Below are 13,905 nucleotides of genomic sequence, written 5' to 3' on the forward strand. Positions count from 1 at the left end.
CTCCACGCGCGATGGAGAGGGCGATAGCGAGAGCCAGTTGAGCTGCTGCTAAAAAAAACACACACGAAAATACACACTACAAATACACAAAAGTGAAAGCACACCCTGAAGGTATTAAAAACGAAGGTTTCATGTAACGTATAAGTGCACATTTCGTGTATATTTTATATATTTTCTTTGTAAATATGTAAACATCATAGTACTTTTTAGACTTGTAACCTAAAAAAGATTGCAATGGCAAAATGCTATTGCTGGTTCACTCCATAAATATACACAATCCCACCATTCTACTACCAAAACAAGGTTAGGGTTGGCATGGTGGGCTGTTCTCTTCCCGTACACATTAAAGTGTGGACTATGTTAAGTCATAGCAACAATAAACAGTATCAAGACGTTATTACTACGTCAGCAACAATTAGACAGAAATGTGTCACACAGCTCAAGCAAAGAGGAACCACTGAACGACACAGTCTGAACAAATCAGTAACACAATGTAAACAGTGTGTACAGTGACGATAAAACAATAGGCGGGGCGGGGACTGATACTTCCACTGTTATATAAATCTCTACATAGCTGTGTGTTTCTATATGAAAGGCAGAGCAATTAACCACCCGTTCACCATTGACTTTAAGTAAGCTACAGTGCAATCCATGTTAAAGAACTGTGTTCAATATATTAAAAATGGCATGCACACACTGCAACAGAAAGGAAACACATGTCTTTTGTCTAATTGTTATTTTTCTTTGTGCATGTGTCATAAATACAGATGGCCTTTAGGTGGTGTGTTGAGCTGTGCTGTGCTGTTGACAATGACAGTGTTTATCTTTAGTATTGATTCTTGCATGCTTTCTTAGGCCCTACTTACTTACCTAACCGGTTTTCTAGCCAATCAAATGATGGATCATCCATTAATTTTATGTTTTGGAGCAGTTGTTATTAGGAAATTGCTGATGTGACGATAACCATGTCCTGGAGCAGCAGCCACGTGTTTATACCAGAATATTTTGTCAAATATTTAGTTGAGGTCTAAATATCCTAAGTTTGTGCATTCAGAAGCCAGGTCTCGTCCCCTTTGAAGGTAGAGCTGTCCAAAACGCTATATGATCACCTCCAATGGATTTTTCCAGTTGTTATATCCTACTAAAACTCTGCTCGCCTAAGGCCAAATTCCTACTCTTGACAAGCAAACCAGATGTTATTTAGGTCACAAAGTAAAGGGCAGCATCCTAAAATAAGGATAAAACCTGCTAGTTCTTTTTTTTATACTTTTATTGCAAAAACCGGACATTTACAATAGCTCAATGATATTTTGCTTTGCTAAACCATGTGCGCACAAATCGAACTGCATTCAGGGTGACTCCAAACAAAGACAAGTGGACACAAAAAGGTAAGGAAGCTTGTAGGATGTGCACATTTTACATAATTTTTTAAGACTTAATGACACCAGAAACCTTTTTCGTGCACAAATTCTGATGTTACTGCTACTTTATTAAAACAAAGTGTGCTTTAACAAAAACTTTAATATGTCATACTTAATGTAAGTATTCAGTCCATAATGTGACATGCCAACATACAAACAAACACACACACACTGAAATATTAACAACTGTCCCAAATTCAAAGATGTGCACATCGCCTCATACAGTAATTACAAGACAAATGTTTAAGTTGTGTATTATGGAATGTTGTTGCCATGTGACATAAAAGAGTGCTCTTACATAGTATCAGATGTACTCTTCATTTCTCAACATGCTGCAGTATAAAATCTACACTCATGATAACAGCCAAACATCTAACTTACACACATGGTTACAGTTCATCTCTCATCTTTTCACCCTTTGGTCGGACCATCCTGCCAATGAACAAGATGGAGCTTGTTTTCTGGTCCTTTACTAGGAAAATAAAGGGGTGGTCAGCGTAGAACAGTTTAGGGTTTTTCAGCTTGTCTGTGCCAAAGATACTGGTATCAATTTCATTTCCATCAGTGTCCCATTCCAAAGCAGAGGCGTGGAACACACTTGACAAGTAGAGGTCCTTCTTCCCAGAGATGTTGGAAAAGTCAGCTTTAGATTTGTCCACAGCCTCGGTCAGGCCCAGCTCCTGGAGGTGTTTCTGAGGAGTAACATGAAATGTTTATAGTGACAATGTAAAAGAGTGTTCTGTGGTAAGGCACAAACTCTTAAATTGTTTACCTGCAGATCATGACTGACTTCCATGCTGACTTTGGGCAGAGACACAGCTATAGCTGTCTCCTGTAGCAAACCAATCCATTTATCCACCTGCTTCTTGGTCAGCATCTTTTCCAGTCTATCCAAAGGTTCCACATGGTAGGGCATGATGAATACCACAGTGGACTTCTTATGAGATAAAGGCATGCTCAGGATAGATAACTTATTGTCTTTGTCATCATAGAAGCCAAAGAGACCTGATGAAACAAATTAATTACAAATATCATCAATCTGTCCATGAGAGTCTCTTAAAATTTCTGCTGGTTACAGTTTTCAAAAAAAGAAAGTGTTACATTTATTACTCATATTTAGTTTTGCATAATGTTGGATATTGAACCGGTAAATGCACAGCTGTTAACCACAGTTTTTACAAACTCCCTAGATAGTATATACTGGAAATTGTTTCTGTATAAATGGGAAGAAATAATCTTACTGTGCCCGGCATTTGTAACTACTCAAACCATTTACTAGTGAGTTGAAAATTCAGCGAGTTATGATCTTTTTTTTTTTTTTTGTGAATCAAGTTCCTACCTACAGATACAGTATGATAATAATATTTCCCCAGACATTATTGCAGTTATTTGGACTCATCTCCCCAGTAAACAGTAGTGAGAAATATCAGATTTACTCATAAATATCTATGTTTAATTAACATGTGTTGTGATCTTAAAGTTGTAGTAGTATCAGTAATGTTAGTACCTATAAATACTTTCACATTTTTCGAAAAAGACTGATTTTATAGGTCACTGCACTTATGTTTTAGCTGAATTTGGCATAAAGACTAAACAGAAAGCTAGCTTAGCTATGCTAGCTAAAAATCCTTCTACCGGAAGTTTTGTGGCAGAGACTTGATGTCTCTATTCAAGGCAATGAGTCCCTAGTCACTCCCTCATTCACTAGTGAAACATGCACATGTAAAGAGTGGAGTTATATTGTTTGTGGGTTTGCGGGTGCTACTTTTTCAAGCCCTGTGATCCTCTGGAGCAGTAACTTTTCGATTTTCCCAAAATGTTCTACCATTCCTAGTCTCAAACTGTGTTTCTGAACAAGCTGATAGGAATGTCTCCAGCTACCTGTGCGATGCATCATCTGTACTGAAACAGTGTAGCTACGTGACACCATGAATCCACGGTTATCCACCATCTTATGATGGAACTGCTCATCCCAGTGACCTGAGAGAAAAAACATTCAGTTAATTTTAGGTGTCTTTTAGGGAACAGTATAGAATACTACATGTATACACAGCCTTATCCACTCACATTTGAAAAACATGGCACTGATGATCATCGCCCCATCAGTCTTTTCTACATTCTTGGTCACCTCAGGCAGTTTGCCATCAGTAGACTTGGCTGCCCATTCGTTGATGGAGTTCACAGCATTCTTCTTGTCTCGGAAATTGATCTTTGAGTGCTCACAATTATAGTGCTTTTTGCTGCTTTTGACAAAGTCTTCCACAAAAGTGACAGAGCTGGGTCCATACAGGCGGTTGCTAATCTTCCAGGTGATGTTGCGAGTCTTTGGGTCGCTCAACTCTATGAGCAGCTCAGCCAAACTGGGGTGGAGATGCTCATCTTTAACTTTAGCTACATTCAGGATGGTTTTTACCTGAGAGGCAGTGGAGGCCTTTCCCCCAAGAGCCACAAGACCCAGAGAGGAGGCCACGACGACAGGGGAAATGATAATGTTCTCTACATTTTTGTCTTTTACCATGCTCTGGTAGACACTGAAAGCCAAATTGGCAGTGCTGTCAGCCAGGATGGTGGCATGGTTACTCAACACTTTGTCTTTTGATGTGGAGGTTGCTGCCGAGGCTGCAGTTGTCAGAAGGACGAGAGATACGAGGTTTGTTGCCCACATGGTGTAATGTTACTAAAAGACAAAACCTAAGAGAAGACATGAAGACAAACAGTACATACTTAGGGTTTACTCTTGAGATTTAGAAGATGCAAGCTGTGGTAGGCTAGTAAGTGTGGTTTAGCCCATGCCATTTAAAGCAGCTCTCTGTGCAAACCTCAAGCAATGACTTGTATAACAGCCACGTAGGCAGCTTCAGGGTGCACTGTGTCTAAGCCAAAACATTGGTCAGCAAGATTTGAGTTGTTCATGACTTGGGAGTGGGAAAAAACTTAACATACATAACATTCTCTAATGGAGGACTAAGTCTGGTTGATGCTCATTGGTTACTTGTGGTGAGGGAAAAGTGGCCACTCACTGACGCATGACACACCCCTACAGCAAAAGACGCGTTTTTTAGAGCAGTTCATGTACATAGAGCGAACGTGTACTTTAGGGAGGACAGGCTTTATGCATATCACCACTTAGAGATGTAGTTCAGAGATGTTTACATCAGTCTAATTGAGCAGGTCACAAGCAGTTCATTTTTCTGGACATGTGACTTAGTATGAATGACACTGGCATTTAAAACATGTAGATAAAAGAAGGAGAGGCATCCCTTGTTACAGATTAAATCAGGTCAAAAGGTGTAGCCAACTCCCTGAAAGTCTGGACTGTCATGTAGTTCTAGTTATGTGCAGCAGTTGCTTTGCTTTCGCACTACTTGGAGGAACTACATGGCTGTAAAGGAATCTTTAACCATGTTAAAGATAGACAGACTTTTTGGCCTCTTTTCACATGCCTGGACATTTCCCACCAGTTGATGGACGCCCTCTACTCTCTCCCTCCCTCTCCATACTTCCCGTGCTCCGAGCACATTCATCTTACCTTATTGGGTCCTTTGAATAACTCGGCAGGTTTATTGTCAAGCTGCTTACAAAAAGATCCCCCCAGCACTGACCTGACCGGTATTAAGTGAAAGTATCTGATGGCAAAGACAGAAGTGTATGAGACGATTTCCCATGCCCCAGAGCATGAAAATCTCTGCCCTGGAATCAGATTTCCAGGCCAGTCCCGCCCATGTGGATGAGTGGGTGAAGAATCCTCACCCTCCCAGGTCCTAAAGCCTAAAACTTTATTTCACGGAGAGTAATCAAACAGTTAACACTTAAATACTCAACTTACCATCTCATGACCTCTACTAAAGTTACTCCCCGTGACTAACTGTATAAGACCTCCCAATCATTAACAAAATCTGCATAATGTATGTTGTACTTTCAGTAACAGAGAGGCGTCTGGCTGAAGAAACCAGTATGCATAAATATAGTCCTGTTTATGTGGTAGCTTCATTACTGTTCTTCTTCACGATAAAACGACATGCCTGCCAGCGCAGGTGTTTTTGCCATAGTGGCAATTAACTGTCTTTATAATTATCTCAGTATTTGCCCCCTGATAGGTTTGAAGCATAAATGACAATCAACAATACAAATCTAACACCCCCCCTCAACTTTTTTTCTCTCTCTTCCTCATCCTGTTCTTTCCTCCTCTGTTGCATGATTTGAAAGCCGCACAGACCACTGGGCAGCGGAATGTGGAGAACACCACTGAATACAACAGGAAGTTCTGTGAAGCAGTACAACTGCAACTAAAATCAACATTAACTAGATATAACTGCCGGGTACATATTACACAATAAGAAGACTGACTGTCCAGAAAGTAGTTTGGCAGGCGTTTGCACTTTAGTATTGCTGTAAGTGGTGAACTCTGTACACAATACCGTCAGATTAAATCTGCAGAGATGGTCTGATTTTCAGAACAAGCTTCACTAAATACCATATCTGATTCTTTCTGATAGCTGTGTCAGTAGTCAAAACAGTATTTAGGCCTCATACTGTCTGAGTAGCTTTTTCCCCCATGAATCCTTCCTTCTTCCTCGTGTCATGTGCACTCTCACACTCCCACTTCTGTGTTTAGAAGTGGATCAGACAGCAGGAAGTTACAGAAGCAGTGGAAGCACGTCCGGTATAACACTCTCCTTGTGCTTTTACAGCACGCTGTTCTTTCTTGGCAGCGTTTTTCGATATGAATGGTTTGCAGAGAGACGCGGTCATATCAATAGGTAGATCACTCTCATTAAAACATTGCTATTTTAAATACATAAGCTGAGAAAGTCCTTGCAACTATCATTTTTATTACCATTCAAATAAGACAGGATAACAGTAACTGTATCTTTCTCGTGTTTGAGAGACTCTCTTGTTACAGCTGTTGAAATAATAATGTAATAATAATAATAATAACGACAAAACTCTGAGTTGGCAGAGTTGTACACCAGATGCTGTTACTGATGCAAACCTAAAGGGGATTTGTGTCTCTGGCTTGAATCAAACCAGTGACCTTCCGCTTGTGGATTGAATGTGTTACGACTAATGGCGGCAGAAAGATTTCAAATTGACAGTCCTTGTACTTTCCATGGCCACTAGAGGCCAACAAAGAGCTAGTTATAGATAGGAGATGAAAATAAATCCTCTTATTAAGCGTTCCTGCTGTCACTGCCACTACAACCACTTACTCAGCACAGTTTTGTTAATTCATTTCTATACACAAAAACGTGTAGTAGGTTTTCTTTTGTGTGTGTTCATGTGTGTGTTTTAAGCATCACAAATATCAGGCTTTACAAAATCCCTCTCATGGCATTTGTTCACATTCCAATAAAGTTCTTGTCGTCCTCAACATTTGGTTAAAAACGCTGCACCTGAGCGTGCATTTCATGTGCAAAGAAGTTCTAGCTGAGGTACCTTCATTGCCACTGCTAAATTGCCAAGGATTAAAGGGATCTTATGTAATTATCCAAAGCCAAGGGTTAATCTCTGACTGCTGGGCCTGGAATAGCCAGATCTCTTACAAGACTTTACTCATCTCCTCTCCCGCTTTGCCAGGTGTTTAGGTAAGGCACTGCTGCCATAGTCCTCTGTGGCCGTGTACATAATTATGTTCATATTACAACAATCGTTTCAATTGCTTGAACAGTCTGAAAGGAGAATGGAGAGAGGAGTACTGGTGTGTTTCATTCCATGCGTCTCTTTATGCTGAGAGCTTTTTCTGAACACTTAAACTTACAAAAGGCTTTAAAAGGAACTGAATGATGTGAGAAATGTAATGCAGATGCAAATGTCGTGTTACTTTCTAGTTTTTGCTGATAACTCATTTTATCAGTGTGTTTTACAGTCAGTCTTAGCAGGAATTTTACAAATGGTAAAATAGCAGGGATGGGGAAAAATGGTACAATTACAAGAATGATTATGACTCCCTACTTCTGCACCTGCATGTCATCCTTTGAGCCTGAGATCTGGCGGCCGCCCGACCCTGACCCTGTTGTCTGGTAAATTCCAGGAAACGTGGACATTTCCATGAGCCTGATGTCACGCTTCCCTCCTTGGCAACCTCAGAACCCTCCCCTGCAGAGGTTTAATTAAGTCATTTCTCTCACTATGAGCTCTTATCTTGAGCCTCCTTTCCTGAGATCTCCACCCACACTTTAAATGTGCAAATGTCCCTCAACTCCCTGAGAAATGTGAGATAATTCCTGTCACATTTTTCCTCTTTGTCCGATGATCTCTCCCAGTAACCAAATGTGTGCATCTTGGTTGATTCAAGATACCTTGTCGTCCCCTTCTGCATCTCCCTCTGCCCTCAGCAAATTCTAATGTGTTACATTTTGCTTTGTTTTTGTGTGCAGAGAAGAAGTAAAGATGCACATTTGTAGCCACAAATTGTGAACAATAATCCTAAAGCTTTTAGTCTTAAAGTCCTCTGAAATTATTGAAGAGAATATTTTTACATAGTTTGATTTTTGTATCATTACAAAGTATTTCTTGTCATATTTATGGAAAGTCTGCACTAAAAGAAAACTCAATCTGAAGCCTTCTCAGCTTGGAACGAAGGACTATTTGGATAGTTTTCAGTTTAAATTTTGAGAGAAATAAAAAATTAAATTCATTACTGTGGATTTAAAAATCTCAGATTTATTTCATTTGTAAAATGTAAATTCCAAAGGTGTTTTTTTATATAGAAGACATACACTATATATTTATATTACATATAAGGTATTATTTCAGTAAACCCCCTTGAATTAAAACCGAAAACCTGAACTTTATTCGCATCTTGATTGTTTCATTTAAAATCCACAGCAGTGATGCACAGAGGGAAAACTACAGACACTGTAAAACTTTGTCCAACAGATTATGGACCTAATTGTTGTTCAGATAAGAGGATTTTTATATCCAGCACATTTGGCTTTTAGCATTAGCATTTTGGGCTATCAGTTGCCCAAAAATGTGCAGCAAATTTCTCACTGGGATCCACTGACCGGGATCTCCAGACCCACTCAGAGTGAAAGTGCTGCTCAGGTCCACTTACCCGACAGAGAGAGAGAAGTTACCCCACTGCAAGAAATACCCCACATTTCAACAGGTGCTGCCGTGCATTGGTCAGGTGTAAAAACTGCGGAGACAGGATGTTTCTTGCAGTGTGGGCCACAGTTCCGCCCACGAGTGTCACAGGGATTACAGTTAGTATTCACTCTGCTATGAACGCTAATGTAGGTGCATCTGTATCCAAGCAGAGGCAAGCCTTCCATTTATTACAAGGGTTGTTTTTTCCCCTCTCCTTTCTCCATTAGCTCTCTTGTCCGGATATAAAACACACTGATGCCGCTGCGTCTCTCACACTGCCACTCAAAGTAACCTGAAAGTCTTGTGTGGATCCATAAACTGCGAAGAGACGGCGTTATGTCAGCATCCATGGAAATACTGACTAACTAACAGAGGGACTGAGACTTTTCCAGCAGTGCCAGTGAAAAACAGCCTGTAGTGAAGACGAGGTGAGTGTTTGTGCGCTTTATGGGATTATTGTCGTGTAAGCCAAGTGACTGCTCCTCAGAACTGTCACTTGCATCGCTTTGTTTCTGTTGTGCGATCAGTTGGTGACACTAAATTGAGTGATCTGTCCCGTTTGTCCCCCACAAATAATCTATTTTTCCAATACATGCTTATGTTAATTTCGTGTAATTTCGACATAGGCACAGATAAATGGCAGATGAGGCAGCTAAAGATGAACATACAGTCTGTGCGTGATATTAATCGAGTAAACTGTAATGAATTGACAGGCTAGAGCCAGAAGTCCACAGGTGAATACTTTCAAACTATTTGGATAACTGAATAATTACTTTCTTTCTTTGAATGCTGAGCCCAGCGTCCCAGTTATGGCGCATTACTTTAATAGAACTGGAAGTATTATAGCCTTTTAAAGACTTTCATGGACAAAATGATTAAATGATCTGAATGTCAGATTAATAAACAGTGAAAATAATAGATTCATGTCTAACTGACATTGAATTAGGTATGAAACATTGAATTGTGTTGTTGTGCTGTCTTTACCTTCGAATATAAGGCGACTTTAGAATGTGAGGCGACTGTTGTTGTGATTTGGGGCTACATACTGAATTGAATTGAATTCTTGAAAGCCATTGGACCAGGTTTAGTAAATGTTGTGAGACTGTAAATTACAAAACTGTTAAGCTAATTTTTCCCAAGTGAAGCTTTAAAGTTACAACATCATCATCTATCGAACTTCATAAACTTTAATTGCACCTGTTTCTTTCTCTTTGTGCTTCCAAATGTGAGTGGAAGACATATCTGACCATCAGTTTTTATCTGTCGGTGTATCCTGGCCATCCTGCAGCATTACCTCCGTTATTTGTCACATTTAAATCACATTTAACAAATTAAAGACTGCCTCGTGAGACTAGCAGGTGCTGCTTGGATAGGAGAACTAGATCTCACTCTAAAAGATGTTTTTTCTGATCACCTGATGATCAGAGCTCACTGGTTACCAGAGAGGCTTTGTTTCTAGCCCTTGCCCCACTCCTCCTCCTTTTGAGTGCATAACATGTATGTGACACTAATGGAAATTCTATTTTGGGCAAAACCCACTGAAAGATTAGAGTATTATTAATGAATGCATATATAAATTTCATGAAGGAGTGAAGAATGGAAGCTTAAAAAAAGGAAACAGTGACCGAGATAAAGGGCTAATAATAGGCAGATATGGTAGTGGCTCTGTGGCAGTTGGTGGATTGAGATTTAGTGGATTATTGTATTGTTATTCAATGAGCGCATGTGTCCAACTCAACAGACAACCTGTGGCCTCACAGGCTTCCAGAAAGTAACCAAGCTACTTCTAGAAGCTGGCAACAAAGCAAAGAGAGGAGTAAAGTCCTCTCAGGTGAAGGGAATGTGCATGGGAGAAAATTCGCCCAAAGCCATCTGAAAGGCTGGCGAGAAGGAGAGCTGATGATAGAAGGACCCGGGTGCATTACAGATTTAAAATGAGACGTTTCCAGGCTTGTGCTGTCCTGAAACAATGGACACACTGTGACACACAGTAATATGTAACAGAAGTTAAAAGAAACAAGAGAAGTTTCATTAATATTTAATAACATATTAGACCAGCGAGTCCAGCAGCACAGCACCTGCTGCTGTAAGTATCAGCAGGATGCAGCTGCTGTAATGAGCTAATACTGATGACTCATTACAGCCCATTTTCTATAGACAATGTCATAAACCACACTGCACTCCTAATTATCATTTAACTAGTGAAAATAACTAGTAGTGAGTCAATGCAGTTTCATCAGAATTTACATTTACTAGTCAGGACTGTTGTTGTGTGCTTGTTCACACTGTTTTTACTCAAACTTTAGTCAAACTTTCACTGCAAACATTTAACTGAAGGAGTATTCAAAACTGTCTTTTGTTTCCCCTTGAACGATGGTTAAAGTCATTATTGGGGGACTACGTTACCTGTTGCCTGGCTCCAGACCTTTGAACGTTTCATATCTATTGAGATTACTGCTTTTATCTTGTGTCGTGTCACAAAACAGCAATTTTTAGGTTTTAAAAAAATAGATGAATAGATAAATACATAAAATATAAAATAAAAAGTCTGTCCAATAAGTGTCAAAGCAAACGGTGAAACACCCCTGAAAACAGAGTAATAGCAGAATTCAGGTGAGGCTGCTCATCAGTGTTGGTCTCTGTTTTAAATCGAGTGAAAATGTGTTTCCACGTATGCAGTGTCAGAGTGAACTGCATGTGATATGCTCACAATTCTGTCTGTCATCAGGCTACTTTACTTTGGTTGCACCGACTCTACCTTTTGTTGGAGCTCTGTTAGGATATCTTTTGTTCTGCTGAGCATGGCATTTGTTCTTTGTAATGATTAGCTTGGTCAGAAATATCAGACCACAGTGCTTTAAGCCAGACATCAGCCCATAGACTCTTTATAAACGTTGGACTGTGACATGGGACGTTTTTTTATTACAGGTTTTGAAGCCTCGGTGTTATCAGCTTTTCTTTTTCTTTTTATTTGATAATTTAAAAAAAAAAGATGTTGGAGGGCTGAGTTATCACAAACGGCTCGTGACCTGAATTCATAAGATGAAGGTACCTGCTAATTAGTGCTAAGTAACAGACTAATCACTACTTTTGGTTACTTAACTTTTCCAAAGTGAACCCCTTTGATATATTATTTGTTATATAATTACATTAAAAATGTTCCAAATGGCACCAACACCACAAACTAAGTAGAGAGGCCCAGCACGGTGACTTGAATTAGTGGAGACAGCTGTAAAAAAAAAAAAAAAAAAAAAAAGCAGTATTGAATAACTGAGCTGTAAGTGGACATTAGAAGATGTGCAGTTTTTGTTGCTTTCACCGTGGCTTAGTTTTCTGTTCCCACATCACTGCTGCTTGTGTCAGAAACAGTTTTCCCTTTTAGCGCACGTACTGAGGCACCACTTCTTGCCAGCAAAGTTTTATTTACTTATGCCCCGTTTATGCCTATGTCACATACAGTATGTGGGTGAATATGAGAAGAGAAAGTATAGTAATTCTGTCCTTCAACCCTCAGAGGTCCAAGCCATCATGGGTGGAAACCCTAAACCATAAATAAAATGCAAGGAGTTATGGAAAATTTTTGAACGTCAGTTACAAATTATTATATAATTTTCCCCCATATTCCTGATAACTGTGAGAGGTGTCTGAATGGTGTCCAAAACTATGAGGAAATATTTTCTCTCTAAAGGAGGGTGAACTCACTGAGAAACTGCACCCAGAATCTGACCGATGTAGGCCGTCCTTAGTTTACTTCATAATGACCACAGCTCTGTGATGATAGCACCACGGTGACGCAGACAGACAATAGGCTAACCTGGCTGGAATAAGCCCACTGTGATTTCAGCTCCAGTTGGCCCTTGTCTGAGGACAGGGTGAGATTATGAATGCTGGAAATCTGCCAGCGCAAGCCTTCTTCAGGCCTGGGAGTTTCCATGTAATAGCCAGGCAGCAATAAAAGGACAGAGATATGTGAACAATTTCCTCTTTAAATACTGTTTATAGTTTTAAATTAGCAGTAAATGGTAGACAAATATTCACACTTAAACACTGAGAAGCCCTGAATACACAGCTCACAGTCCTTAGCGTAAGACACTTTCATTACTCAACAAGTATAGTTTAATGGGGGGGGGTATTATGCTGGCTCCAGCTCCACATACAGTTGCTGAGAAGTTTACACAGACTCATCATGGACATGAATGTCATGGTAATTTGCGGCTTTGTTGAACAGCTCTTTCCTGGAATGACTGTAAAGCATGAATCTATAATATAATCTCTAATCTAATCTCTTAATTTCTCCACAACGCCTATTAACCTACTGGTTAATAGTAGTTAATGCTCTTTGTCATCATAAAAAGAATTGGTTTTGGTCTTTTGAACTTATTGAACTGACCAATACTCAGAGCAAAGGGAAAGTCCAAGAAACTCAGTGAAGATCTACACAAGTTTGGAAGGTCTGACGGAGCCATTTCTAAATAATGGCTCCATCAGACAGACAATTATACATAAGTGCAAGACATTCAGATGTGCCATAGCTTTGCTAAGGCCTGGAAAAAGACCCAAACCATCTCCTCAGATGAGAAGCAATTAGTTTATGCATGCAATGGACCGGAAACTGTCTGAACACCAGTGTAACTGTCCACTGTGAACTCTGAGTTTTACATTGCTATGTGTGCCAACCACGAAAGAAGCATCAGTATAATCTGGGACTGTTTTCTTGCTAGTGGTACTGGTGCTTTCTACAGAGGAGACAGACAAAATGCACACACTTAGACACAACTGCGTTTGGGACAATGATCCCAAACACACTTCAAAACTAGTTTTGAAATAGATAAAGAAGGCTAACATTAAGATTCTGGATTCTTCCTAAAGGCACTTAAACTCTGTTAAAAAGAGGACTGTGTTTAAAACTTAGTTCCATCCCAGGAACCCCAGTTAAATGAACTCTACCAATTCTGCCAAGAAGACTGGTTAATTAACCTGGCAGAATTATGCCCAAAGCTTTTTGGTGGCTGTCAAAAGTACAATAAAAAAAGTATGACTTGTTTGAAAGTAGTCTTCTAAAAAAATCTATGTTGAAATCAACTGATTACTAAAACTGTCATGGTCCTGCGGCCATGACTGAGTGACTTTGTGTTTGTGTCCCTTATTGTTATTATTCTCTTTATTATTCATGGCTGTTTTGGGATGGTTTGTGTTTTGGGATTTTAGATACTGGGTTTTGGGTTTGTGCTCCCTCTATTGGTCCCTGGTGTTAGTGTTCCCCTGTCTCGTCAGGTTAATCAGGTCCAGCTGTGTCTCCCACCTGTGTGTGATTTCCCAGTGTCTCTCTGTGTACTTATAGTGTGTGTTTGCCTCTGTTCCTCGTCGCGTCGTCTGTGTTCATACCTGGTGT

General features: G+C 39.8%; 2 protein-coding genes across 5 annotated transcripts in view; one reads left to right on the top strand and one right to left on the bottom strand.

The window, feature by feature from the left end:
* Positions 1–1,252: 1,252 nt before the first annotated feature.
* On the bottom strand, positions 1,253–8,537 carry serpinh1a (serpin peptidase inhibitor, clade H (heat shock protein 47), member 1a). 2 transcript variants are annotated; one of them, XM_026182392.1, is made up of 5 exons: positions 8,479–8,537; positions 3,489–4,112; positions 3,303–3,401; positions 2,194–2,426; positions 1,253–2,113 (listed from the first exon to the last, which is right to left on the bottom strand). In XM_026182392.1, the coding sequence occupies exons 2-5, from the start codon at positions 4,084–4,086 to the stop codon at positions 1,811–1,813; spliced, it is 1,233 nt and encodes a 410-aa protein (XP_026038177.1). In that variant the 5' UTR covers positions 4,087–4,112; positions 8,479–8,537; the 3' UTR covers positions 1,253–1,810. The 2 variants fall into 2 exon arrangements, with proteins under 2 accessions (XP_026038177.1, XP_026038176.1); XM_026182391.1 differs by lacking the exon at positions 8,479–8,537 and adding an exon at positions 4,951–5,134.
* A 94-nt stretch (positions 8,538–8,631) lies between these two features.
* gdpd5a (glycerophosphodiester phosphodiesterase domain containing 5a) overlaps positions 8,632–13,905 on the top strand; it is a 33,231-nt gene continuing 27,957 nt past the window's right edge. For all 3 annotated transcript variants that reach the window (XM_026182381.1, XM_026182383.1, XM_026182382.1), the window contains exon 1: positions 8,632–8,941. The gene's annotated coding sequence lies outside the window, so the exon portion shown is untranslated. The remainder of the gene's footprint in view (positions 8,942–13,905) is intronic.

This window comes from Astatotilapia calliptera, chromosome 10 (genome assembly GCF_900246225.1).
Source record: "Astatotilapia calliptera chromosome 10, fAstCal1.2, whole genome shotgun sequence".
NCBI classification, from domain to species: Eukaryota; Metazoa; Chordata; class Actinopteri; order Cichliformes; family Cichlidae; genus Astatotilapia; species Astatotilapia calliptera.